This window comes from Fusarium sambucinum, chromosome II, assembly GCF_050947815.1.
Source record: "Fusarium sambucinum isolate potato_lamoka chromosome II, whole genome shotgun sequence".
In the NCBI taxonomy this organism is placed as follows: domain Eukaryota; kingdom Fungi; phylum Ascomycota; class Sordariomycetes; order Hypocreales; family Nectriaceae; genus Fusarium; species Fusarium sambucinum.
In genome coordinates, this window is record NC_139293.1 from 8,272,344 (window position 1) to 8,297,996 (window position 25,653).

At 48.4% G+C, this 25,653-nt stretch overlaps 6 protein-coding genes across 6 annotated transcripts; 2 read left to right on the top strand and 4 right to left on the bottom strand.

Moving 5' to 3' along the window:
- Nucleotides 1-2,126: 2,126 nt before the first annotated feature.
- Nucleotides 2,127-3,877, bottom strand: FSST1_009630 (uncharacterized protein; the record flags this gene model as incomplete). Its single annotated transcript, XM_083226621.1, has 3 exons — nucleotides 2,127-2,847; nucleotides 2,897-3,496; nucleotides 3,549-3,877. 3 exons carry the CDS (start codon nucleotides 3,875-3,877, stop codon nucleotides 2,127-2,129), a joined length of 1,650 nt encoding a protein of 549 aa, XP_083085591.1.
- A 1,215-nt stretch (nucleotides 3,878-5,092) lies between these two features.
- Nucleotides 5,093-7,666, bottom strand: FSST1_009631 (uncharacterized protein; the record flags this gene model as incomplete). The annotated part of the gene is made up of 2 exons (XM_083226623.1): nucleotides 5,093-7,203; nucleotides 7,279-7,666. 2 exons carry the CDS (start codon nucleotides 7,664-7,666, stop codon nucleotides 5,093-5,095), a joined length of 2,499 nt encoding a protein of 832 aa, XP_083085592.1.
- A 1,139-nt stretch (nucleotides 7,667-8,805) lies between these two features.
- Nucleotides 8,806-9,708, bottom strand: FSST1_009632 (ubiquitin-conjugating enzyme/RWD-like protein; the record flags this gene model as incomplete). Its single annotated transcript, XM_083226624.1, has 3 exons — nucleotides 8,806-9,493; nucleotides 9,549-9,628; nucleotides 9,682-9,708. The coding sequence occupies 3 exons, from the start codon at nucleotides 9,706-9,708 to the stop codon at nucleotides 8,806-8,808; spliced, it is 795 nt and encodes a 264-aa protein (XP_083085593.1).
- Nucleotides 9,709-10,232: 524 nt separating this feature from the next.
- On the top strand, nucleotides 10,233-11,971 carry FSST1_009633 (SAM complex subunit SAM50; the record flags this gene model as incomplete). The annotated part of the gene is made up of 4 exons (XM_083226625.1): nucleotides 10,233-10,265; nucleotides 10,323-10,442; nucleotides 10,498-10,684; nucleotides 10,734-11,971. The coding sequence occupies 4 exons, from the start codon at nucleotides 10,233-10,235 to the stop codon at nucleotides 11,969-11,971; spliced, it is 1,578 nt and encodes a 525-aa protein (XP_083085594.1).
- A 5,363-nt stretch (nucleotides 11,972-17,334) lies between these two features.
- Nucleotides 17,335-22,112, top strand: FSST1_009634 (ABC-2 type transporter-domain-containing protein; the record flags this gene model as incomplete). Its single annotated transcript, XM_083226626.1, has 4 exons — nucleotides 17,335-18,019; nucleotides 18,159-19,198; nucleotides 19,247-21,670; nucleotides 21,726-22,112. 4 exons carry the CDS (start codon nucleotides 17,335-17,337, stop codon nucleotides 22,110-22,112), a joined length of 4,536 nt encoding a protein of 1,511 aa, XP_083085595.1.
- Nucleotides 22,113-22,767: 655 nt separating this feature from the next.
- On the bottom strand, nucleotides 22,768-24,121 carry FSST1_009635 (S-adenosyl-L-methionine-dependent methyltransferase; the record flags this gene model as incomplete). Its single annotated transcript, XM_083226627.1, has 4 exons — nucleotides 22,768-23,254; nucleotides 23,302-23,512; nucleotides 23,578-23,750; nucleotides 23,808-24,121. The coding sequence occupies 4 exons, from the start codon at nucleotides 24,119-24,121 to the stop codon at nucleotides 22,768-22,770; spliced, it is 1,185 nt and encodes a 394-aa protein (XP_083085596.1).
- Nucleotides 24,122-25,653: the final 1,532 nt, after the last annotated feature.

A 25,653-nucleotide genomic window follows, 5' to 3' on the forward strand; every position in this document is an offset into this window, starting at 1 on the left:
GGGGCTGGATGTCCAGCAGGTGTCAAGTCGTCAACGTGAACCTTCCGAATCCGTTCGGATTCAATAAGATTCTTCATGAGCCAGGCGACAACATTTGGCTCTGTCCAGCTACCATGAATGAAATTTCCCAGGTTTTGCGGAACTTGGTCGGTAGGGGATGACGTGTGCAGCTTGTTGGGTTTCTTAGCGTTTTGCAGTTTTGGAGTTTGGATGAGGGAGAGAAGGAAACTGGAATTTTGTCTGCTGAGATCACTGAACCAGCCCTTTCTTTTTTTTTTTGCTACCTATTTAACTATCTCAAAAGGGAACTTCATCGACGATTTAGGATGCCGAATTCGATAAGTTAACCTTGTGGGATGAAGAGGAGGAAACGGTCCTTCTCCTTGAGGATCCAAGCATGGATCAACCTGAGCTAGGTCATATAGCATTTCTTTTGTTTCCGTCTTTCTCGGAGTTAGGGCGAACGGTGTTCTGTATTATTAGAGTGTTGCTGGTTAGGCATTCTAGGTTATGAAAATAAAAAGTATTGAATGAAATGAATAGTAGTACCATTGATGTGAAAAGAAGTGAGTGAACCATGAAAACGAAACAGTGCAGTATAGCATTCTACACCTCTGGCTGTTAAACCCTCCGGGGTCGTGGCAGTTGCACTCCTCGGTTATTCCCTCTCCTACAGCTCGCTACCCATATTTTATACGCAGTGTGGGAGTCTTCGTGTCGTAAAGGAAGAGCAGCTTTTCAAACGAGCAAACGGATCTCAAGCGGGAACTGGGGATATAGAGTGACGGTGGGTTTCGCCGTGCAGTTTTTGCTTCAGTAACAGCGTCGTCTTCTTTGATACCTTGTAATCCCAATCGAAAATGGCCCATAATGGCCCCGAAGTCTTTTATGAGGCTGTTTTCAGCTTTGCCTATAAAAGTGACAGTTGGTGCCTTGGATATCAACACAACTTCAGATTCAGTAGGGATACTCATCCAAGGTCCCAAAACGCTGTCGTGGCGGTGGTGGCCGTATCGTCTGAGTACCCAGCAGCACCGCTCATGGATGCCATTGAAGTCCCAATATGGTCTGGAAGTTGAGGTCATCGTTTACCAGCACAGTAATGGTAAAGGTGTGACCAGATGTGATTCAAGAGTTGCGTAGGGAATGACAAAGCTCCAGCTAATGGGGGAGATGACGTCTAGGATCCTCGATCCGTTAGTCGGCGCGCCAGACGTGGTCTTGCTTCCAAACAAGGCACTGAGTTTATGCCGTCCAGGAGGAGCGCCAGTTGTGTTACGAGGAGGAACAGTAGCCATGTCGCGAGGAGGAACAGTAGACGGCGCGCTAGACTGAACAGGAGCTGTGTTGCTAGATGGTACTGTGAATGCAGCAGGCTGTGCTGGACGAGACCAAGATATAAATTCTCACGTCGGAGCCTGCGGACCACGAACGAACAGAGAAGAAGTGGCTGGGAAGCGACATTACACGTCAAGTCGTTGCCAAGTATGGCGGCGGCGCGGGGCCTGATTGCCCCCGGCGGTCCTCAGAGGACCTTATCGCCGGGCCTCCTTGACCGGATGGCAACCTAACTAGAATATCGCCTACGGCTCAAACGCGAACCACTAGGAGATTTCTTAGCTAACCACCTTCCAATGGTTTTCAGACCTGAGCCTTGGGAACACATGAACGAGGGAGGGGGGTTTTCCCTTTCGAGCAAAGTCACTCTGGTCCGTCTTGAAACAAGGCTCCGGAAAGGTCAGCCCCGTTAAGACTCCTATTAATACTATCAATAGCACTACAAACAAGGACACAACCAGCTAGACACGATTTGTGCTTAATTACTTGGGCCTGTAGCTTGCGGAGAGAGTTGTTAAGAAGAGCCTTGAGTCTGTATAGAGAAGGGGGGAGGTAGGCAAGAAGAAAAAGGTAAAAAAGAAAAAAGAAGGAAAAAGGAGAAACAAAAAGGAGGGATACGTTTCTAACCACTTCGTTCACGTCACTGCCCTTGGAATTTGCCAAATTAAAAATATACCATTAAGTGAATATATAACCATAAACCAAAAGGCATTCTACGATGCCTATCCCATTTCCCATGAACCTTCAATACGCCCAACACCATACTTTCATCAAACATCACACGTCGCTTACTCCCGCTTATCCCTATCCTCTTCCTCATCATCCTCTTCAGCACCCCAATCCTTGAACCCCTGACCCTGGAGCCAACTAACACCCTTTCGCCAGTTGGTCTCACGGATTGCCTGCGCATCCTTCTCGTAGACAACACCAGTGACCATAAGAGCCAGCATAAAGACCCAAACATCACCACCCTTCATGCTCTTCCACCAGCGTCGCTTAACGCCAACCTTCCAGAGGCTGTCAACGCTAGTACGGGCGCTGTACAAGAAGAGACCTCGGCCGTTCTTGCGCTCGACAAAGGCCCAGAGACCGGCGAAGAAACCACCGAGGAAAACTCGCTGTGTTGCAAGAACATGACGGGGAAGCCACTGCTGGAAGAAGCAGATGGACGCCCAGGCTGTGGAAAGAGCACCGGTTGCGAAAGTTGACATGCGCAGAGCCTTGGTAATGATGCGCTGCAGAGTCGCGAGGGGGTTGTGGTAAAGAGCAGAAAATTTAGGGATGACAGTAAGTGCAGAAAAGACAGCGACGAAGAAGCGAGCAAACGGCGGGAAAGATTGAAGCCAGAATGTCAGATAAGTTCGAGCACATGAAGGGTCTCCAGGGTGTAATGTTGCGCATGACAGAGAAGTGATAAGCGGATGCGCTCGAGATGTCAAAGGCGAAATTGCACTCAAACTAGGAGGAAGAACTTCCTTTCCGGGGAACAAAGTAGGAGAAACATAGGCCCTAGTAAAAAGTCAGTAAAGAGTCTTTCATCGTGGGTGCGTTTACTTACGGCCAGCTGAGACGCGCCATTTGAGCCAAGCTATCAACAATCTCCGAAGTCTGGGGCCATTTAAGACTAGACGCCCAATCCTGAGGACGCGATTGCAGATAACCCGACGAGCTGCTAAAGACCAAATCCCCTAGGGGCTTGGGGAAACAATCCCGATCGAAAACAGCAGCATGGAAAAGTTGTCCGAAAGCAAGAGGTTGCAGCATCCAACTTCCGAACCACCAAGGTCTTTCCCTCTTGACGCCGTTCTTGCTACCCCAGATAAGACCATCGGCTTCGCAAAAGTTGTATGCGAATTCCAAAGCACGGAAGATAGTGTAGATGGCGATGGTGACTCGCATCTTCTGAGCTGGGAAGATGCCCAAAGCGAGACCAGCGAAAGATGCGCCAATGGCTGGTGCAGAAGGTGAAGTCAGCATCGCTGCAGTTCGTGGGTTGCGCGAACGGAAGGGCTGGACTTCGGGGTCGAGTAGATGAAAGCGAAGTCGCGTGAAGAATCTAAAGAGAATTCTGTAGAGGAGAAGAATAGTAGAGAGAGAAATAGACAGTCTCAGGGCGGGAGACTTGTAAAAGGGCTTCTTCTGCCCAGTTGCATTGACTCTGTCAACGTATTAGCCATTATATCGAGAATACTTCGTCAATCAATACTCACTCTTCCTTGCCCATCCTCTTCGCAACAGCATCCCATCCCTTCATACCCAAAAACGTCATGACAAACACCCTCAGCGCATGACGAATAGTCCTAGCATTATAATCATCCCCTCCTTTCGGTGGCTTCAGCGCCTTTTCCACGCGATTCGGTGTCGGGGTAGATCGACGAAGCACACGCGATCGTGAAATAATGTATTTATGCAGAGCAGCATATTCGTGTGCTGAAATGGTGTAACGCAACGTGTTGCGAAGAACAGGGTCGTTTGTAGCAGCGGATGATCTGGAAGATCGCGAGCTCGAAGCATCGCTTGAAGACATGGAGTAGTCCATGGTGGATTAATCTGTTATTTAAAGGAGCGGTGTGTCGTATTATGATTGTCGGTTAATAGAAATGATCGTGTGTGTGTTCGCGATGGCGTGTGCGCAGTTCCACGAGCTGAGCTCCAGTGGCGCATTCGAGAAATAGCTTTCAGACGGCATCAAGTAAGTAACAAAAAATCACAAGACGAGAGAGATCTGAACAGCGGAAATGCTGATTGTTCAGATTGATACTTTCACATCTGATGATGATGATGAGGGAGGGATAAGAAACAAGGAGGGATGAAAGTGTGACAAGAACCTGGAAATGAGCAAGACGACGTAAAGTGGAGCTTGTCGACCTCGGCTTTGATAGCAAGACCCTGCTAAGATTGTCCCAGTTAATTAAAGTCATGCTCTTGAACGAATAAAGAGACACTATACAGCCCTTATGGATCAAAATGACAGGGGTTCCCCGCCCTCTTTACTGAACTTCGACAACACCATCACATGAAATTCTTCAACTCTTCGGTTCAACTAGACTAAACAAGCTTCTAACCCCGTACAACTAGTTTACATCATCATGCACTTGACATTCACATGAATCTTAGTCTAGGGTATCAAACCATTCTTGAAGATGCTACCTAATACCATGTAATCCCTCAAAAGTAAGAGACACGAAGACGCATACTCCATTCGATGCCATAACTAGGTACCTACCTACCTCCCTTTTTTAACTTTAACTTCCAATAGTCAAGTCACTTATCATTCATCATAACCCCTAATCATGTCCCCCAACCCTGATGCCAGGACGAGTGAGAGTGAACCACCGCTTCAGAGTCCTGACATGCATGTAAAAAATCATTAAATGGGTACTTTTTGGTTTCTTCTTCTTTGTTTTTGCCCTTTCCCTGAGTGCCCGCAATCCCCAAAAGTCCCAGTCATTAAAAACATTCCTCGCTTCAAAGTCCCCAATGTTGACATGCCCCTCAACGCCGTTCATCAACCAAAAGTCTCCCAAGCGCATCGTATTGCTGCAAGATAACCTCGTCAAAGGATTCCTCAAGCACGACTCTTCTTTTTTTAAAACGAGAGTAGTCAGAACGCACTTGCGTACCCAAGGCTCTGATAAGTATGTGTACAGGCACGTAGCTGGCAGTGGAGATGATATCATGTTTTTCATCAGTCCATAACCCATAATATCATCCATCAAATCGAAAAGAAAATGCAGCATTAACCAAGTCGGTTTCAAGGGTACACTGCCTGGGTAGCCATCTGAGGGTTCGTTAGAGGAGTCCAAGTTCGGTTAAGAGCTGGGCTCTCTGAAGGTCCAAAAGCAACAACCTCTTCCTGCCAGCCCAGAGCACCCCAAGGTCCAATGTAGTTGCGTGGCTCCGGGATGGAAAGCTGGTTGGAAACGACTTCCCATTGTGGGATCTGGCGATTCTTGACCGTCTCCACAATCTGGAGTCGACGTCGCTCTCTCTCAGCCACTGTGTCCTTGACCGCGCGGAACACGGCATCTGCGTTGGGCCAGGCAATTCCATCTCTGGTCGCGTTTTCAAGTAACATCTTGAGTGTTTCGAAAGGAAGGTTAAGAAGGATACGAGAAAGGACAGCATGGAGTGAGGTTCGCTGTGGTTGAGATGCGCCCGAGGCGTCCGAACCTGGTGACATTACGCTTTCAGTGGAGGAAAGGTCACCAAACTGGATACCAGAAATTTGCTGAGAGCGACGTCCCTTGAGATGGACTGATGTTCCTCTGGCGATAGGTGGGGGTGAGAGCTTGCGGTTTGTGGCGTTGCTAGCCAGAGCTTGGGCTGGGAGACGAGCGTAGCCCAACGGGTCGGTAACTGAAGTGTCAAGTTTGAAGGTGGGGTGAAGGTTGTTGGCAATGAAAGAGACAATCTCTCTAAGGATTGCTCGAGATCCGTCACCATACTTGAACGCTTCATGTGTACCCTCATCTCGGTGTCCCTCCAATGCAAATTCCAGAGCCTTTTCCACCGTCTGCGCGTCCAGCAGGTCCATGGCCAGCTCACAGCCACGTCGAGTGACTGCGTCCCAGCGGAGAAGATGGCCAGAGGCAGCATACCCAAGAGCAAAATCGAAACGTTCGGTCAGTGACCCAGCGTCGACTGTGGTGCCCTGCTTCATGCTATGAGGCGGAGTGAACAAAGGCAGTCCGTAGAGGCGCTGGACAGCAATGTAGAACGGCTCGGGTTGAATCCATTTACTCTCTGTCTCAAGAATAAGAGTGGGGAGCTGTGTGCCGTTGTTGGGCTTAGCAAGACCCTTTGACATTGCGCCTGCAATCTCAGAGCTGCGGGAGAAGATAATCCGGTGACCAGGAATACGAACTGGATAAGATCTCCTTTTCGTGAACTGAAGCTCTAGGAAACAATCGGCGAACTCGGGAGCTCCAAACTGTCGCTGGAAATAATCAATGAGACCCTCGGCGTCATCCATACCAGACATCATGTGTGGAGGACCGGCATTCTGCATCATTTGTGGGTAGTCAGGACCTCCAAACATTCTGCCTGGATAGTTTGCCGACTGGTTGTCTTCCCCTGGGCCAGAAATGCCGTTGGGGACTGGTGCTGAAGCGAAATGGTTGTAAACGCCGAAATCGTCTGGAGGGCCGGATGTCTGGGAATCATGGTAGCTGTGCGGGGTGGAGGGGCCAAGGTTGTTGCCATAAGGAGGGAATGAATCCACCGGTACATAAGCCATCGTGGGTCTACCGTAGTTATCGATAGTCGTGACAGGGACATCGTAGGGCATCATGTGAGGGAATCCGTTGGTACCAGGAGGCATGTAGGGAGGTTGGCCATTGGGTCCCATCATACCAGGAGGAGGGGCAATACCTCCAGACAAGGGAGCTGGAGATGAGCTTGTCGAACCATGGAAAGCACCGAAATGAATGCTACCATTGCTGTGATGCGGCTGATGAAGAGGTGGGCCACTAGGCATCAGAGGTCGAGGGCCACGCATATCACCGTTCGCAGTTGGCCCAACAGGTCGTCCAGAAGGTTGAAAAGCAGGAGGCATCTGGTATCGGCCAGGAGGGACAGCGGGGGGAGGTCGAGACTTCATCTTGGAAATGTTGTGGTTGTCTGTAGTGGGGTTATGAGCGTCGGGATGGTCTTGATAATCTTGAGGCGCTTCACCAGCTTGAGGTTTGGTTTCGCCCTTACTCGCGACACCGTTTGGCCCGTCCATTTTGTCAATGGTGTTGTTGGTTCGTGCTCCAATATCAGATTTGTTGTTGGTGGTGGGCTGATCGGCACGTTTTGAGGCTGCAGGATTTTTGTGGGCGTTTTCGATCTCGGTGGTGGGATGCTCAGAGGCAGATTCGACTATTTATGGGAAATCATTCGTAAGTTTGTTGCTACAAGGTTCACAATCACCAAACTTTGAGCTTTTGCACGTACCAGAAACATTGTGAGAATTGACAAGGTTGGTAGTATCGTTCTTTGACTTTGGGGCACTGTCAACCTTGGTCTCAACTGACTCCTTCTCAGCTTTGGAAGCTGAAGTCAAAGCAGGGCTGGAAACCGAACTAGGTTCTGCAGCTGAAGCTACAGACCCAGCCTTCTTGACCTCAGTGGGTGCATTGCCATTCGTGAGCTTCAATTCGGAGGGCGAAGGCGCATCAGGTTTCTGGGTCGCGGCAGAGGCAGCACTGGCCCGAGCAGCCTGACGCTTCACATAAGGCAGTGGGATAGCCGGGAGAGGCTTGGAGGATTGAGCAAGCTTGCTCCCTCCAGGTCGACGAGGCTTCGAGTTGCCGTTGTGAGACTTGCCGTTTTGGGGCGCCATCTGATGGGCGGGATCGTTGACGATTCGGCGCGGGGGAAGTTATCGACGAACAGGGAGGGGGAGGTGGGCAATGGCAGTGACAGTGACAGTGGCCCAGACCTCGACTGAGGATTCGGAGGGAGGCTCTACGGATCTAGAGGAAGAGGCATGGAGAGCAGTCGTCGTTCGAGGTAACTGATGTGCCCTTTTGTCGAATCTGGGCTCGAGATATCGTGTCCGTTAATCGGAGGAACAGGCGAAGCACTAGAAATGAGGGTCCAGTTGCAGCTGTATTTTGTGCGGAGAGCAGGAGCTCAACCAGGAGCAGCTGGGGAAAATAGGTTCAAGGAAGGTGGATTAAGGAATGAGTGTAAAAATATCAAGGCTTGAGAAACAACCTTGAGAGCGGTGGGGGAGAGTTTTAGATGAGGAAGAATTATGCTCGAAGGTTTTCACCACCGGGTGATGATGATGTCGAGTTTGGTTCTGCGGTGCGTTGCAGTGCTGCTTGTGGTTTGCTTCCAACGGCTTCCAAAGATGGAGCGAGTCGCAAGGTAACAAAAATTGGGGCTTTCGTCACAATTTTTCTTGAAGCCTCCCCGCAGGTAGTAGATCCACTAAGGTTTAGTGGCCTAGCAGTAGTTGGTTTAGCGCAGTCAACAATCTGAACCTCCCGGTCCACTCCCGTCATTCAGCAAACGGGACAGGTCGAGCGTTACAGTCATCAAAGAAGCAGCCATCCGGCTTCCGATATCCTACTCATTGTTTGCATTTATGCTCATAGGCTAGATCGATTTTTGCCTGCAGATCTCATGTTGGTTGCCTACAATATGGCTGCCTACTTCATTGTGTCTCTGATTGACTCACGATCCGATCCCTTGCATCAAAGCTAAAACTGAAAACACACTTGCATAAGTCTACATGCTGTATTAACCACTGCTATCTACCTGTCTGCTAGTCGCTGCTCTAATCCTGCCTGTCGCGAAGCAGATCGTCAGCAATAAACCATCAAAGCATTTGCTGAATATGCCCTGGACGCCATACTAAGACGAGTTACAGGTGTATAGCGTGTTGAACCACGTTGCGCCTCCGTCATTGACAAAATAAAAAATCCCAGCACTAGGTAAACATAAACTCCATCGCATTATTATAACCCTAAATTACTCGTCGCCGGCAATGATCCTGGCGACAAGAACGTAAAAGAAGATGGCCGCACCGGCAACAAGGAGTTTGTTGCGGTATATCCATCCTGTGCTCGCATCTCTTTGTTGGTTGACAACATCGACAACGGCTTGTGTTTGATGTCCGCTGGTCCCTGAGATGCCCAGCTGAGGTCGACAAGATCCGTTGTTATCGGCATCTAATCGGTTGCCCGTAAAAGGGTCAACCTTGTTCTTAGTCATCCACTCCCAGTTCTCAATATCAACCTCGGGCCATTCTGCTCGGAACTTGGCGCCGCCATCACCAGCCTTGACATTGCCCTTGTTCGCTGGGTTGCTCTTCGTATTGGAGCCACCGCCAGTCGAGTTCCACCAACGCGTTTTAGCAGCAAGTAGTTTTCGCTCGGCTACTGTGCAAGAAACGGAACCAGTCGTCATTTCTTCACTTGTCATGAATGACAGTAGTCCAATCAGAATGGTCGAGACTTCCCATGCCGGGTTGAAAGATTTTGGGTGGAAATCGGAAATCGAGAGACATAGTCGCGTTGAGGATTGGAATCGGCCGGAGGGTGTGTGCATGCGAATGGCGGGAGGGGCAAAGGGATAGTTCGGGGGGAACATAAGAGTACCCCAGTACTGGCCGCCATGATACGGTGTTTCCTCAGGGCCGGTGATAATATAGTGCCATCTAGTAATACTGTCAGCAACTCGCGACCAAGAGATTCAAACGTGACGTAACGTACTCCAGGATGTTTGATTCGGAAGGATGGGCAACGATATAAGGAGGGGGGTTCTCAGAGATGGTTTTGTATTCGCGTGTCAACTAATTAAAGCAATCAGTAAGGCGCATTCGATTACAAGATCAATCATACATACACGCTTGGTGGCGGCTTTGCTAGCCATGCTGACGACGGAGAAGTGTTGGGAGATACCAAAGTGAATGGGACAGATTGCGGGTCGCGTGAGTCGCAAGATGTTGAAAGAAGATCTAGTTTAAAGGGATCGTCGTTTGGGGAAAGAAAGTAGAAAAAGAAAGAAAGAGAGCGCCTTTTCCGAATATTGTAATCCTTCGGTATGCTATGTATACTGTGAGAGTGATGGGAAGACGAAAGTAGTGAGTTGAGATGAACAAGAGAGGAACAGGGAGGATGTACACTGGACCTAGTCACTGGGGTCCCGCTAAGTCCGGATTGTCTGTGTGGCTGTGCATCACATGCCGCTATGACGAAGTTTATCAGGGACCAAGAACAGGAAGAGGTTAAGCGCCACAAGCGAGACGAGCCACATTGATTGTCCGTCAGGGTCGGAGCTCGGAAAGTACGTACCGAATCGTTAATTGGGAGCTGCCCAGGGTCCATGTGGTTCGACACTTTCCAAACGGCATCGTGAGGGCAAACTAACATCTCGGTTCGTCGAGCTTTAAAAAAATGGCTGCAATTCCTGGCTCGACTGTAGGTCCGGTAAGTACATCTCAATTGAAAACTTTGGGCAGGACAAAATGTCTGACATTACAATAGGCTATGGACCCTTTCAGCAAGCTTCATTCCGACACCGGTTCTTTGTTGCACGAGGCAGAGTCGAGGCCTGAATTTCAACAGACCCAAGATGAAGCTAAGCAACGGCGCATGGCTCAAGTGGTAAGGATTCTGAGACAATCTTGGACTATCTTTCAGATCTGAGCTAATTCCGTAGATCGGGGATCAGCAGTTGGCGCCCATGACAGTTAATGAGCTTCGAGTTCATGGTGCGGTCAATACACGAATGGAGTTCCTTAACCCCATTTTCCACCCACTCGTTTCCGACAAGACCAACGAAAACTCGACTGTTGGTGGTGTCGTGGACAACCTTCGCATTGCTAGCCAGAAGCTCGACGGTCTACGTATGTTTTTTTACTCTCACCCCGCAACACCAAGTTAACCGATGTACAGAAATCTTTCAACCTCAACCCGAAGTCTTCCTTACATCCGCACAGCAGACAGATCCCTCCACTTCGCCCACCGATGTAAACATCGACATCCGAGTCAAAGAGCTTTCTCGGTTCAAGCTGCAAACTGGTACCGACGTCGGCAATGGAGAGGGTTCCGCCTACGGTTCGCTGCTATGGCGAAATATGTTTGGTGGTGCCGAGATGCTCGAGTTGAACGCCAAGGCTGGTACTCGCACACGCTCGGCTTACAGCGCCAACCTTACTGCGCCTGTCTTTAGCAACCCTGACATGAGGATATCACTGGAGGGTCTAGCTTCGGCTGCTGAGAAGCCTTGGGCATCGCATGAAGAGGTTCTCAAGGGTGGAAACCTGCGATTTACTTGGCTTAACGAACAGCGTGACCAGCAGTCCGTTGAGTACTCTGGTATCTGGCGACAAATTACTGGTTTGGCCGAGAATGCTAGTGCGACTGTTCGAGCAGATGCTGGTGACTCTATTAAGAGCGCTATTAAGCACACCTTCCGCAGAGAGAGGCGCGATAACCCCCAGCTTCCTCAGAGCGGTTATATGATTCGATCTGGTCTTGAGATCGCCGGTTTTGGTCCTCTCGCTGGTGATGTTGCTTTCTCCAAGGGTGAGATCGAGGTTGGCGGTGCTGTCCCTGTCCCCCTGCCTGGTATCAGTGGACGAACAGGTATCTCCATTGGTGGTGGACTTCGACTAGGCATGCTTTCTCCCCTCCCCCTCGGTTATGATTTCGGTGGCAAGCTTCGCTCCACTCGTGTCAACGATCGCTTCCAACTTGGAGGACCAACAGACGTCCGAGGCTTCAAGCTTGGCGGCCTCGGTCCTCACGATGGTCTCGATTCCGTCGGAGGTGATGTCTTCGCTGCTGGCAGTGTCAACATGCTCCTCCCTGTACCTTACAAGGGTCCCGACTCTGGTCTCCGATTCCAGCTCTTTGCCAACGGTGGTCGTCTCGTCGCCCTAAAGGACCCCAAGAAGTCTTCCAGCGGCGCTGCCACAACAGAGCTGACTGGATCAGATGTCCGAAATGGCTTGTTGAATGCTGTTGGAGAGGTTTTCAACGGTGTTCCAAGTGTTGCTGCTGGTGTTGGTCTGGTATACGCGCACCCCGTTGCGCGGTTTGAGCTGAACTTTAGCTTGCCTCTGGCTCTGAGAAAGGGAGAGGCTTCCACCAAGGGACTGCAGGTCGGTGTTGGGATCAATTTCTTGTAAACAAAAATATAGACGTCCATATGGCTTGAGATCTCGATCTAGCAATCTATACCCTGTGTTCTTGGAGTTTACTTGTCCTTGTTACCCGTGATGATCAACCTGGCGGTTAAGCCAGCAGCTGTCGGTCGCCTCTTGGATGATTGCGTTCCCATTCATTCTGTCATTGAAGCATACTACATCCCCTAGGTGTTTGGCCTCTTTCCGGTCGTGGATAGATACTGATAGGTCTGCGTGTTTAACAAGATGGTGATACCCATGCTGTCTGTGTACCTAACCCGGAGCAACATACGTTCTTCATGAAAGTGATGATACTGACCACTTCACTAATCAATACACATTCAAGAATACTGAGATCAAAAACGAAACAATATAGCGATTAGTTTTACGTTCATCTCTTCTTTCCCCCCAAACTATAGCAGTGACAAATCTGCAAAGGGGTGCATGTAAGAGAGTGGCCTCTGAACAGATGACACAAACTATTCATACATGATGGCATCAATGGGTTTCGATGTCATAAAATGCAAAAAGAAGAGTGATGCAGCGGGGTGAGAGTATTTGAAGGAGCGGTTTTTAGAGAATTAGGGTTTTTTAGGAGTAGGTATAGTATAGGAGCGGATTCCCACTGCACCACTCCTCTGGCAATATGGTAACATAACTTAACATATAAAGGGTGAGTAGGGTCTAAGGATGTGGCTGAACCAAGAAAATGCAAAAAGAAGAGCGGTGCAGTGGGGTGAGAGTATTTGAAGGAGCGGTTTTTTAGAGAATTAGGTTTGTTTAGGAGTATAGGAGCGGATTCCCACTGCACCACTCCTCCGACAATATGGTAACATAACTTATTATATAAAGGTTACGTAGAGGCAGTAGAGCATGACTAACGGTATTCGAACCCAGAAAATGCAAAAAGAAGAGTGATGCAGTGGGTGAAGGAGATTAGGTTCGGAGTTTAGAGAGGTTTATAGGTTTTAGGACGGATACCACTGCACCACTCCTCTGGTAGTATGGTAAGATAACTTACTATATGAATGTTAGGTAGAGACAGTAGGGCACGTGCTGTCTGTCAAAGACAACATTTCGGCCACCATGCCTTTGTGGTGTTGATCTCGATGGTCGACAGTGTCGCTTTGGTACACAACCACAATACTGCCCTGTACCATACCAGAACACAGACAATACCAGAACAAGACATGCAGCATATATATCGAAAGATAAAAGTATTCTTTTCGATGATTACCTGATAAATAGTCAGCCCGAGTTCTGTAGCCTGAAAGGGGTCCGAGTTCCACAAGTTCAGGGGGTGTCTTTCGATGTTGGGCGAGCGTACTTCTGGCAATGTCATGAGCCGAGCCCCTTTCAATCGCGTGGGAAATCTTCAGTTTCAACATCGAGGTGTGTTTCACCCAGAGATTGCAAAAAATGAAGAGCGGGAAGTGAATGGGTGAAGGAATTTTTAGGTTCGGATTTGAAGAAGTTTATAGGGTTTTTTAGGGTTCGGTTGCCATTGCACCACAACGCTCTCCATTGATGATAGATCAGATAAATCACCTTATAAAACTTAGGTACAGATAATAATTCGTGCTTTTCCGGTCAAAAAATGGCACTCTGGATATTGTGTCCTTGATATGTTAATCTCGAGTAGTCGGGGGCATCGCACTTACACACGGTCAGCACACTATCTGTCTCGCACCAGAACACACATATGTGTAGGTAGTATAGATTGGGAAAAATAAAGACCATATTTACCCTTTTCGATCAATCCCTGACGAAGTGTGCCTGAGTCCCATGGTGTTGAGAAGAATGTGTCTTTTGCCCTAGGGTACCTAGTCTGGAAAGGGGTCACGAGATGACAAACCATGTTGAACATGTCATAGATCAATGCCATGATGTGTTTTCGAACCGAGAAATTGCAAAAATGAAGAGTGGTTGGATAGTGGGGTGATCTTGTTTATAGGAGCGAATTTTTAGAGATATTAGGTTTTTTTTAGGATTGTAGGTACGGATTCCCACTGTACCACCCACTCTTCATTACTTAGGATACAAGATAACTTAATATATAAAGCCTTCCTACCATGTTCATTGGCAGCGTCACATGATCCCACAAGCATGTCACGTTCTGTGTGTGTTGAAGGTTCGTGAAAGGCCCTAGGATATGAACCTTTACTCTGACACTTGGGTGTTGTTCATCAACTCTGCATAATGTTTACAACAACGTCTTGTGCCACCCTTGGTATTGGGTTAAACAGCCGTGTTATAAGAAACATGATATGACAGGCCTAGATGATTTATTGCAAAAATATTGGAGAAGAGTTGTGCTATCGAGGTGGTTGCTGTGAGGGCTGGAGGTTAAATGTGCTGTCACGTGTTCCACACGAAAGCACTTACTAACGGGCTTACAGCTCAATACTGCAGAATAAACAGACGTGTAGTCCCCTTCAGGGTAGCAGAATGGAATCTTGGGAGACCAAATTAATATACAAGTTTATGCTACTTAGACCTTTTTTCTTAGACTGTTTATTTCTGTATCCCTAGACTAAGAGACCGACTTTTCTAGGACCCATACGGCTTGCTGAGAATCCGAACAAAGTGAAAGTGCAAATACACCCCTCAATAACATGCAGTCAGCATCCGAAAGCTGACGGATGTAATGAAGCACAGTATCCGCTCAGCTTGATCCCTGCATAAACGGAGGAGTAAGACGGACGATTGCGGACAAACAAAGCCACACCTAAAACACGCTCATTTATGTCTACGTTGATATACCAATATATTGAGCTCGTTTAAGAGTATGCGGAGGCCGTTTAGCAGTATAGTCTTGGTGTTAGTTGAGCGGACTTTGTTGCGGAGCGGGCCCCGTCTCTATGATCGACCATGCCCTTGTCAGGCCATGCATGCACGAAAGGAGACAGAGACGTTAATGTTGCAGGGACCTTGAGATGAGGTGTAAGATTGGAGGGGTCTCTTGTCCCGTGAACTCGGAAAGATCGCGTTCGCGTTCGTGGAGGTTATTTTGGGTGAGGAACCCTTGTCGTGTGTAATTAGAAGTGCGGAGTTGGCATTCCACGCAGTTAAAGATCGCGTTATGTTTACGACCATGGTAGAAGAGAAGACCTGGGAGACACTTTGCCCTATTTGTGGTAAATAGCAGTTGATGACCAGCTGAAAGACGTTGCGTACATATCTTTCCGTAGCATTGTAACAAGACAATGCACTCGAAGCAAAAAAAGGGTTTCAGGGATCTTCAACGCCAAGATCACAATTAAGAGTAGCCTAATCGGATCTCGATTACCCCGATCGAAAAGCAAACAAATTTGTATCCGACAAGGCACGGATACATACAGTTGGCCCAATTTTATCGTGAATAAACCTCATTGAGATGAGATATGGCGAAGATGTGAAATGCATGCTTACTTGTACTGTAACCCAAAGACTAATTTGACATAAAACTGGCTCAATCTGACTCAATTGCAACGTTGGATCTAATCATGGGCGATTGATCTTGGTACCAACTGTGCATCACCATCGATCGGATTCAGCTCCGTAAAAGGGTCAGTTATTAAATTAGAAAAGAATAGAATAGAATTCTAGGCCCAATTGCCATTGACAACAATCAAAGTGGAAATAAGACACCCTTTTTCTTATTAGCGGGTACTCATTGACGGACTGTCGGATCCTTACAAGACCCCGAAGAGTCAATTCATGTCCACCAAACATTTACCGGCACTAGACTCCCAACCACAGGCCTATTACAACAGTCACTGAACGAAGATTCACATGGGGAATTTAGCATATTTAATGCTGACGGCCAAGACATTTATGAATACTTATCGGCTCATTTTCAACCCGGAGGAAAGGATAGGTACCTATTGGGTGAGTGAGACTGTCAACACCAAAATGATTAAACCAACCAATCAGGGTAATTACCGGGGAGATTATTCGTCCGATATGTATGCTGATTGGTTGGCGGGAGACGGGTTTTGACAAGACCCCGAATTATGAGTACGCGGTTTCGCTTTCAAGTTTTCTTGACATTGAAGGAATTAAGGAGTTTTCATCTGTGGAGAGAAGCGAAGGAGGATCGTCTTTTTAAGGAGAACTCAATAATGAAGGTCACGGCAATTGAAGTCGATGTTACGTAGTTAGGCCCGCCACGACAAGGGAATACGAATTGTGGTTGAAGATCTTTAGAGGGTTTTCAGGTACAAAGGTACACAAACGGGTCAAAGAATTAAAGTTGGAATGCATCAGAGCCGTTTGATTTGACCGGGTATGTCCAACGCAAGACATGGATGTTACTTGTAAGAATTCTCATATTATGTTCACTGGCTGATGTGAGCCTTGGAACCCCAATCGCAACCATTAACCATTAGTGTTTACAACGGCTGTACTTCTCTTACACCATTCAGGAGTACGTATAGGTATACTCTGAGGTTCCCGTCGCGGAGTTGCATGGTGGGGCATAAATACATAGAGTTCATTCCCGGGATTCTTCGCTTGTTAGCCCCAACTGGTGTCGGAGTTTGAAGCCAACCCGTTATCCGCTTTAGTACAGTTTTCGCTCTTACTCATATTTGCTCATACGCTGCGCTGCGCTTTGATAATGCTTAAGAGCTTGTTGGTCTCGAAATGTTTTGCACACCCCTTGTCGGGTCGGGTTCTTGTAAGCATGCGAAAATGTCTGCAGGGGCGGACTTTGGTAGACATGATCAAACATGATTGTCGGAGTGATCGACTTTGAAGGAATAAGGACAACGTGGCGATGCTTTTGAGTCAGTTGATGTTTTGAGAGAGTGTCGTCAGTGATGAGTAGAGTAGAGTAGTGACTGTAGATATATAGTGTCATGACGCCCATGTTGGAGAGCGGCCGCCCTCACGTATGCTTGACACTGACAGCGACAAATAGAGTCGTAGCCGCATCCGATTGCACTTCCAAAAGACGCGCTAGAAATTTAGTCGTCACCCCTCCGCTGTCGTTTATACTTCGCTTTACGGTTAGTGCCCGACCCACACGAGTTTATCTCCATTCTGTTTGAGAAGAAGCCTGGGATGACAACCAATTCGGCCGACTTTACATATTCTCCTTGTCTCCCTCCTCGTTTTTGACTCTGATTCCTTTTTCTTACACGTCTTATAGGATTACTTGATCCTTCTTGATCGACTGTCTTTTCTCTGTCGATCCTTCAAAACATTTTTAATACCCTTTAATTGTTTTGTTTTTTTAATCTATATAATCTCACCAACAACGAATACCCTTTTTCGCATCGCATACGGAAACACCCCTTCTACTGGGTCGTCACTACTCAACCCACGAGACTCAATTGCGAGATCTCTTTTCTTTTTAGTAGATTCTGCCGTCACAACTCACAATGTCGGCTCTCTACGGGATCAACGCCAACAACGACGCCACTGCTGCAAGGCAGGGTGCTCCTGGCGCTGGCTCAACAGGCCATAACGTGCCGCTCGCCGATCACCAAAATTCAACCGATGAAGCGATTAACGAGAAGCCGCCCACCTCATCACCTGCCGACACTCTAGGCAAGGGCGACGACGAGGATGATTCTGAGATGGAGCGAAGAACCTCTATTGTTCAGGCCCTCGCGCGATCTTATTCTCATGCTTCTGCCAATCACCCCAGCGGACAGAACCCTTTCCAGGCTGGCGAGGATTCACCTCTGAACCCCAATTCCCCCAACTTCAACGCCCGCCAATGGGCCAAGTCTGTTGTTGAACTTGTGCGCCAGGACGGTCACAGTTTCCGATCCGCTGGTGTTTGCTACCAGAACCTCAACGTTTACGGTTATGGTGGCGCCAGCGATTACCAGGCCGACGTTGGTAACGTCTGGCTTGGCCTTCAAGATGTTATTGGCAAAGTTACCGGCAAAAAACAACAGCGCATTGATATTCTGCGCAACTTTGACGGTGTTGTCCACGCTGGTGAGATGCTTGTCGTTCTTGGACCTCCTGGTGCTGGTTGCTCCACCACCCTCAAGACCATCGCTGGTGAGCTCAACGGTATCTACGTTGACGACGGTTCATACTTTAACTACCAGGGTAAGTGAAGTCGCGAAGAGGCGTGTTTTGGTTTCACGAACTCGATCGCGCTTGTAATTGAGCAACGCGGGCTTTCGTGTGAAACACTCCTCTTCTGTACCTACATGCGCCGGAATCAGTATCACTAACTGCGTCACAGGTTTGTCCGCCAAGGAGATGCACTCTCACCACCGAGGTGAAGCCATTTACACCGCCGAGATCGACGTTCATTTCCCCATGTTGTCTGTCGGCGATACCCTCACCTTCGCCGCCCGCGCTCGACAGCCCCGTGAGCTTCCCCAAGGCTTGAACAGGAACGATTTCGCCGATCATCTCCGCGATGTCGTTATGGCCATGTTCGGTATTTCTCACACCGTCAACACCCGCGTCGGTAACGAGTACATCCGTGGTGTCTCTGGCGGTGAGCGCAAGCGTGTCACCATTTCCGAGGCTGCTCTGTCTGGAGCTCCTCTGCAGTGCTGGGATAACTCTACTCGAGGTCTCGACTCTGCCAACGCCATCGAATTTTGCAAAACCCTCCGTCTGCAAACCGAACTTTTCAACAACACCGCTGTTGTTTCCATCTACCAATCCCCTCAAAGCGCCTACGACCTGTTTGACAAGGCGACCGTCATCTACGAGGGTCGACAAATCTTCTTTGGTCGCGCCGATGCTGCCAAGGAGTACTTTGTCGGCTTGGGTTTCGAGTGCCCTGCTCGTCAGACCACTCCTGATTTCCTCACCTCCATGACCGCTCCCAACGAGCGAATCGTGCGAGAGGGATTCAAGGGCAAGGTTCCCCGCACCCCCGATGAGTTTGCGACTGCTTGGAAGAATAGCGCCGAGTATGCTGCTCTTCAAGTCGAAATTGAGAACTACAAGACTGCTCACCCCATCAATGGTCCTGATGCCGAGGCTTTCCGTGCTTCCAAGCAGGCCCAGCAGGCTAAGCGTCAACGCCAGAAGTCTCCCTACACCCTCTCCTACATGCAGCAGATTCAGCTTTGTCTGTGGCGTGGATGGCTGCGACTCAAGGGTGACCCTGGTATCACCGTTGGTTCTCTTATTGGTAACTTTGTCATGGCTCTTATTATCGGTTCCGTCTTCTATAACCTGGATGAGACTTCAAGCAGTTTCTTCCAGCGTGGTGCTCTCCTCTTCTTTGCTGTTTTGATGAACGCTTTCGCTAGTGCTCTTGAGGTAAGTCCGCAGGAACTTGGTTCCACGATCAATGCTAACTGTGAATAGATTTTGGCCCTGTACGCGCAACGTCCAATCGTGGAAAAACACTCTCGGTACGCTCTATATCATCCGTCAGCCGAAGCCATCGCCTCGATGCTTTGTGATCTACCGTACAAAGTCGCCAATACGATCGTCTTCAACATTACGCTTTATTTCATGACAAACTTGAAACGCGAACCGGGAGCCTTCTTCTTCTTCATCCTGATGTCTTTCGTTGTCGTTTTGGTCATGTCCATGATCTTCCGTACCATCGCCTCCGCTACTCGCAGTCTCTTCCAGGCTCTTGTTCCCGCTGCTATCCTGATTCTGGATCTCGTCATCTTTACTGGTTTCGTCATTCCCAAGCGTTACATGCTCGGATGGTGCAAGTGGCTTTACTACATTGACCCTATTGCCTACGCTTTCGAGGCTGTTGTTGTCAACGAGTTCCACAACCGAGATTACGAGTGCAACCAGTTTATCCCCAGCCCTATCCCTGGATACACCGATGTTCCTCAGGATAGCCGCGTCTGCAGTGCTGTCGGTGCCGAACCTGGAAAGTCTGCAGTCAATGGCGACCGCTACGCTGAGATGCAATTCGGCTACAAGTGGGAGAACCGCTGGCGCAACTTTGGTGTTGTCATTGCTTGGATTATCCTCTTTACTATTACCTACATGACTGCTGCCGAACTTGTTTCTGAGAAGAAGTCCAAGGGCGAAGTTTTGGTCTACCGACGTGGCCACAAGCCTGCCGCTGTTGCCAACGCTGAGAAGAAGCACAGCGACCCTGAAGCTGCCATGGCTCACATCGGTCCTATGGTTACTGCCGAGCGCACCCGCAGCCGAGCCAGTGGAACTAAGCAGCCTGGTGGTATGCTCCAGGAGCAGACCTCTGTTTTCCAGTGGCACGATGTCTGCTATGAAGTCAAGATCAAGGACGAGACTCGCCGCATTTTGGATCACGTTGACGGTTGGGTTAAGCCCGGTACTCTGACTGCCCTTATGGGTGTTTCTGGTGCGGGTAAAACCACTCTTTTGGATTGTTTGGCCGATCGTACTTCTATGGGTGTTATCACAGGCGAGATGTTGGTTGATGGTAACCCCCGAGACATGTCTTTCCAGCGCAAGACCGGTTATGTCCAGCAACAGGATCTGCATCTCCAAACTTCCACCGTCCGAGAAGCCCTCAGCTTTAGTGCCCTCCTCCGCCAGCCCGCTCACGTCTCCAAGGAAGAGAAGCTCGACTATGTCGAGCAGGTCATCAAGCTGCTCGATATGGAAGAATATGCCGACGCCGTCGTTGGTGTTCCCGGTGAAGGTCTCAACGTCGAGCAACGTAAGCGTCTTACTATCGGTGTCGAACTCGCTGCCAAGCCTCCTCTGCTGTTGTTCGTCGACGAGCCTACCTCTGGTCTTGACTCTCAAACCTCTTGGGCTATTTTGGACCTTCTTGAGAAGTTGACAAACGCTGGCCAAGCCATTCTTTGCACTATTCATCAGCCATCTGCTATGTTGTTCCAGCGTTTTGACCGACTTCTCTTCCTCGCCAAGGGTGGAAAGACCGTGTACTTCGGCGATATTGGAGAAAATTCGCATACCATGACTAGCTACTTTGAACGCATGAGCGGTCATACTTGTCCTCCTGAAGCCAACCCCGCCGAATGGATGTTGGAAGTTATTGGTGCTGCTCCCGGATCTCACACCGACCTCGACTGGTTCCAAACTTGGCGCGACAGTCCCGAGTACCACGAAGTCCTGACGGAGCTCGAACGTATCAAGGCCGAGAAGCAGGGCATCGAGGATACCGACGTCGACGATGGTAGCTACCGCGAATTCGCTGCTCCTTTCATGGTCCAACTCAAGGAGGTCCTCTACCGTGTGTTCCAGCAGTACTGGCGTACTCCTGTCTATATCTACTCCAAGGCCGCTCTCTGCTCTCTCGTCGCTCTCTTCATCGGTTTCGTCTTCTTCAAGGCTCCCAACACTATCCAGGGTCTCCAGAACCAAATGTTTGCTATCTTCAACTTGCTCACCATCTTTGGTCAACTGGTACAACAGTCTATGCCTCAATTCGTCATTCAACGTTCTCTGTATGAGGTCCGCGAACGTCCTTCAAAGGTCTACTCGTGGAAGATATTTATGCTGTCGCAACTCATCGTCGAACTTCCTTGGAACAGTCTGATGGCTGTCATCATGTATTGTGCATGGTACTATCCTGTCGGTCTTTACCAGAACGCTTCTGACGCTGGCCAAACCACCGAGCGTGGCGCCCTCATGTTCCTGTTTCTATTGGCCTTCCTACTCTTCACAGCTACTTTCTCAACCATGATTATCGCTGGATTCGAAACTGCCGAGGGTGGAGCCAACGTTGCCAACCTGCTCTTCATGCTTTGCCTGATCTTCTGTGGTGTCCTCGCCCCCAAGGATACTCTCCCCGGCTTCTGGACCTTTGTAAGTTTTTCACAATTCCAGCCTACTACTGAACAACACTAATCTAGAACGTCAGATGAATTACGTATCGCCATTTACATATTTAGTGGCGGGGATGTTAGCAACAGGAGTCGCCAACACAGACGTCACATGTGCCGACAATGAGCTTGTGCCCGTCAACCCTCCTTCGAACATGACCTGTACCGAGTACATGGGCGACTACATAGACGCAATTGGAGGGTATTTTGTGAACCCTGATGTTACAGAAAACTGCGAGTTCTGTACCATTTCCAAGACAAACACCTACCTCGCCGGCGTCAACATCGACTACAACGACCGATGGCGCAACTTTGGTCTTCTCTGGGTCTACATCATTTTCAACATGGCTGCCGCGCTATTCATCTACTGGCTTGCGCGTATGCCCAAGAAGACCTTCAAGAAGAAGAAGGCCAAGAAGGCTTAAACGAAAAGAAAAATTGTCTTGTACTGTGTATGAGATGAAAGAAAGAAAATGATGGTGGATTTTTTTTTTTTGATACCTATTCTAGATTGGCGAGATGAGTTAGCCAGTTTTTTATCATAGACTGCATGCAGCAGCAGATGTGTATGCTTTATGTACATACGACCTTTCACTATTAGACACTGTAATATGACGGATGGAACAGAACAGAACAGAACAGATGTGGGGTGGAGGAGGAATACCCATACATACCCTTTTCAATGAACAGAATTTCTTGTTAAATTTGGACTTGTTATACGTGACTTGTTATGGTGAATGCTTCTTTCATGGCGGTTGTACACTGGGTGAGCAAGATAACAGTAGACTGAGTAAATGTCACGTAATTGCAATTGATACTCTTGTACTATAGATAACAACGAGATATTTAAGATATCAAAAGAGTGTACGGATACCAAACAAATCTAATCGCCCAATTGCGCCTTGAAAGTGATATACTGCCACCGGCTCATGTCTTTCCGATGCAACCTATATGTACGCCAAGCCAGACTCCCGAAGTTTTTCCAATGCTTCATGTTGTTTTACATATCGTTAAATCATTATTTGTGTTAGCCGCTGCTGTGCCGTAACCAGGTGGGTTTAGAGTTCAGCTATGGTTCGGTCATGCCGACGATGGTGGTGCGTTGAGTGGTTTCCGAGCATGTATGTTGTAATAGGGGAAGTAAGTATGATACCTCGGTAGACCATTGACTTCCTCCATCAAGCACTTGCGGACCTCAACGAGGAACATTTCGATTTGGATCAAGGTCCAGCCGAGACCATCGCGGAAAGGACGCCGGGATAGACCAACGAGACCCCACATTACAACGTCGCGCATGACATGGCCGCATTCTTGAAGTCGTGGCTTCTTTGCCCATGGACCCACGGGACACTTGTAGCTATTTGTTGTGATGTTTTCGAAGCCAGCTTGGGCGAGCTCTTCGTGGACGTAGTTGATGCCGTGGATGTCGGTGCCGAGAGCAGCCATGCCTTCTTTTAGGTATCTGCACCAGTCGCGCCAAGCATAGGGTCCGTCGCATGAGTTGTCGTCACATGCGGCTATGAAGAGAAATTCCTGGACTTCTACATGACCTCCGGGTTTTAAATGCCTGCTTAGATTAGCTTGTAGTCAAAGAAACGAGACTGGTCACCATACTTCCAAATTCGCTCCCAAAGCTGCTCTCTATCCTTTATCGAATGAAGAGTATGGCGGATATGGATATAATCGAACGAGTCCTCGGAGTATGTCCAGCCAGCTTCATGCTCAATATCGTCGACGAAAAAGAGGGCGTTTTCGGGAACCCAGTCAGGTTGTATAGGTGAGAGGTCCATGCCGTGGAATTGAGATTTGGGGTAGATGTCAGCAACTATTTTGGTGTTAGCCATGCATGTACTCTCATCAATGTTTTAGAGTCGTCTTGGGAAGCCCTACGATCGATGCACCATCTCCCAATTCCTGTACCGAGATCGAGCACCTCGGCACCTTGGTCAAGAGCACGTTCAATGGGCGCAAAGAATAATCTATCATCACATAGATACACAGTCACGTTGTGCTTGAGCTCCTCACGGTCCTGCTCAGCTTCATCGTTGGGGAAAAGGTATTTCCTAGAGAAGTATGTTAGGCGATTGTTTCTCTAGACGAGTATTTATAGGTTATCGGACCCTTGTTTATAAGAATGATATCTGAGACCGCCGTCGACAATGTGTTGTCGTATGCTATCGGTCAAGCTGCGAGTTTCGTCGAGGTCGTCGGTGGCATACTCGCCGCGTTCAATGCTTTGTATGACGGCAGCTTCATGGGTGGAACCGACAGTGAGCGGAGAGATGATGGAAGATTCTGGCGACGGGGGGACCATTTGGTGATGAAAAGTGAATTGATGGTTGTGTGTATCGTGGAATGGCGTCGTTTGAGAATCGTCGTCCTTTTGTGAAGAATCGTTGAATTGGCGGTTAAGCGAGTTCGGCGGCGAGTTCATTGTGGTAGAGCGTAGAGGCGCCGAGAGAGAGTGCGCATACGGTAGATATTGTATTGTCGAAGTTGGTGTTGAACCGAGGTACAGCTACTGGTGTAGAGTAGAGTTTGAAGAAGGTTCAAGATCAGAAACGGGAAGGAGATAGTTATGCGCTACGTTAGACTCAGCACGGGTAGGCAGGTACGGCAAGTATCGTGAGCGGGAAGAAAGGCGCTTCTTCGGTCAATCAATCAATACCTGACGTCTGGACACAAGCCAAAGATCTAAGCAGCACCTAAAAGTAAAATAAAAAAATGATGATTGAGATGACTTTTGTAAAGATGTGCTAGGATATTGATCAAAGTTGAAAAAGAAAAGGGAAAGTAAGTAACGAACCAAGGGTCCGGGATTGACGGGAACGGGCGGTAACAGTTTAAAATAAAACAAGAGACCCGAATCAAGACTAACTAGGGTTAGGTTGGGAACTATGATATTGTTAGTACATAATGGGAATAGAAGCCATCAAGGAAGAATTAAAAAAAAAAGAGGGGAGGGTCCCTGTTGATGATTATGATTATTAAATACACTTTATATATGTGATAGTGATTGATTGACCTCGTTAGTGATATCAACATTATCACTATCACTGTGATATATGTATATGCACTATAATCCAACTCTTCACCAACAAACAATGCCATTCATGCTATACCGACACTCTGGGAATTTTCTACAATTGTGGCTGCCCCCGGATGACCAAAGGGGAGGGTCCAGTCCCAGGCTGTTGGTACGCATTACCTTTGCAACAAGGATGTTTATGTTGTCACCAACCAACACACACAGTCCGTGGGTCTGCATGGGGAGGGTTACAGTTACACTGAAAAGCCCAAAGGAGGAGAAAGATAGACAAACCTTTATGAGGCTATCAAGAGATCCAGTATAATGGTTAGTCTAGCTCTTTACTAGCGAAAGTACAAAAAGAAGGCCCAGAATCAGAATATTCGCCAACGACAAAAAAGGTCGCATTCTAAACTCATTCAGGCAAATCATCATCCTTGATCATGTTATGTACTACCCACTTCCTTGGACTTGGGTTTCGCTTCGTTTAGTAGCTTCTATCCCACCGCGTATTGCACCATCCCGCATCAAATAAAAATACCTCCAATCATAAGAGACCTAACATGCTTTTTTCTTGAAGCAAACTTATCAGACCATTTTTGTCTTTTTCTCCGTTAGATGGTGCATCTTTTTGACAGCTCAATAATGACAGACCGACAGAACAATGACATGGTTCTTATACGAAGTCTGGATGGCCTCATACTGCATACCTTGGCGTTCCCTTGTGCCGGTACGACAATAGTCGTCTACGTAATTGTCGTCTTTCTAGAAATTGACATCTGACATGGCATATTCGGAACAACCAGGCTCTCCTTGCCATTACCACCTCGGTCTGTGTTTTCTGGCCCCTCTCGGTCTCTCAGACGAGTTACAGGACCCTAAATTAAGAAGAGTGGATGAGAAGGTTTCCTGCTAGTATAATCTCGGCAGGGGTATCC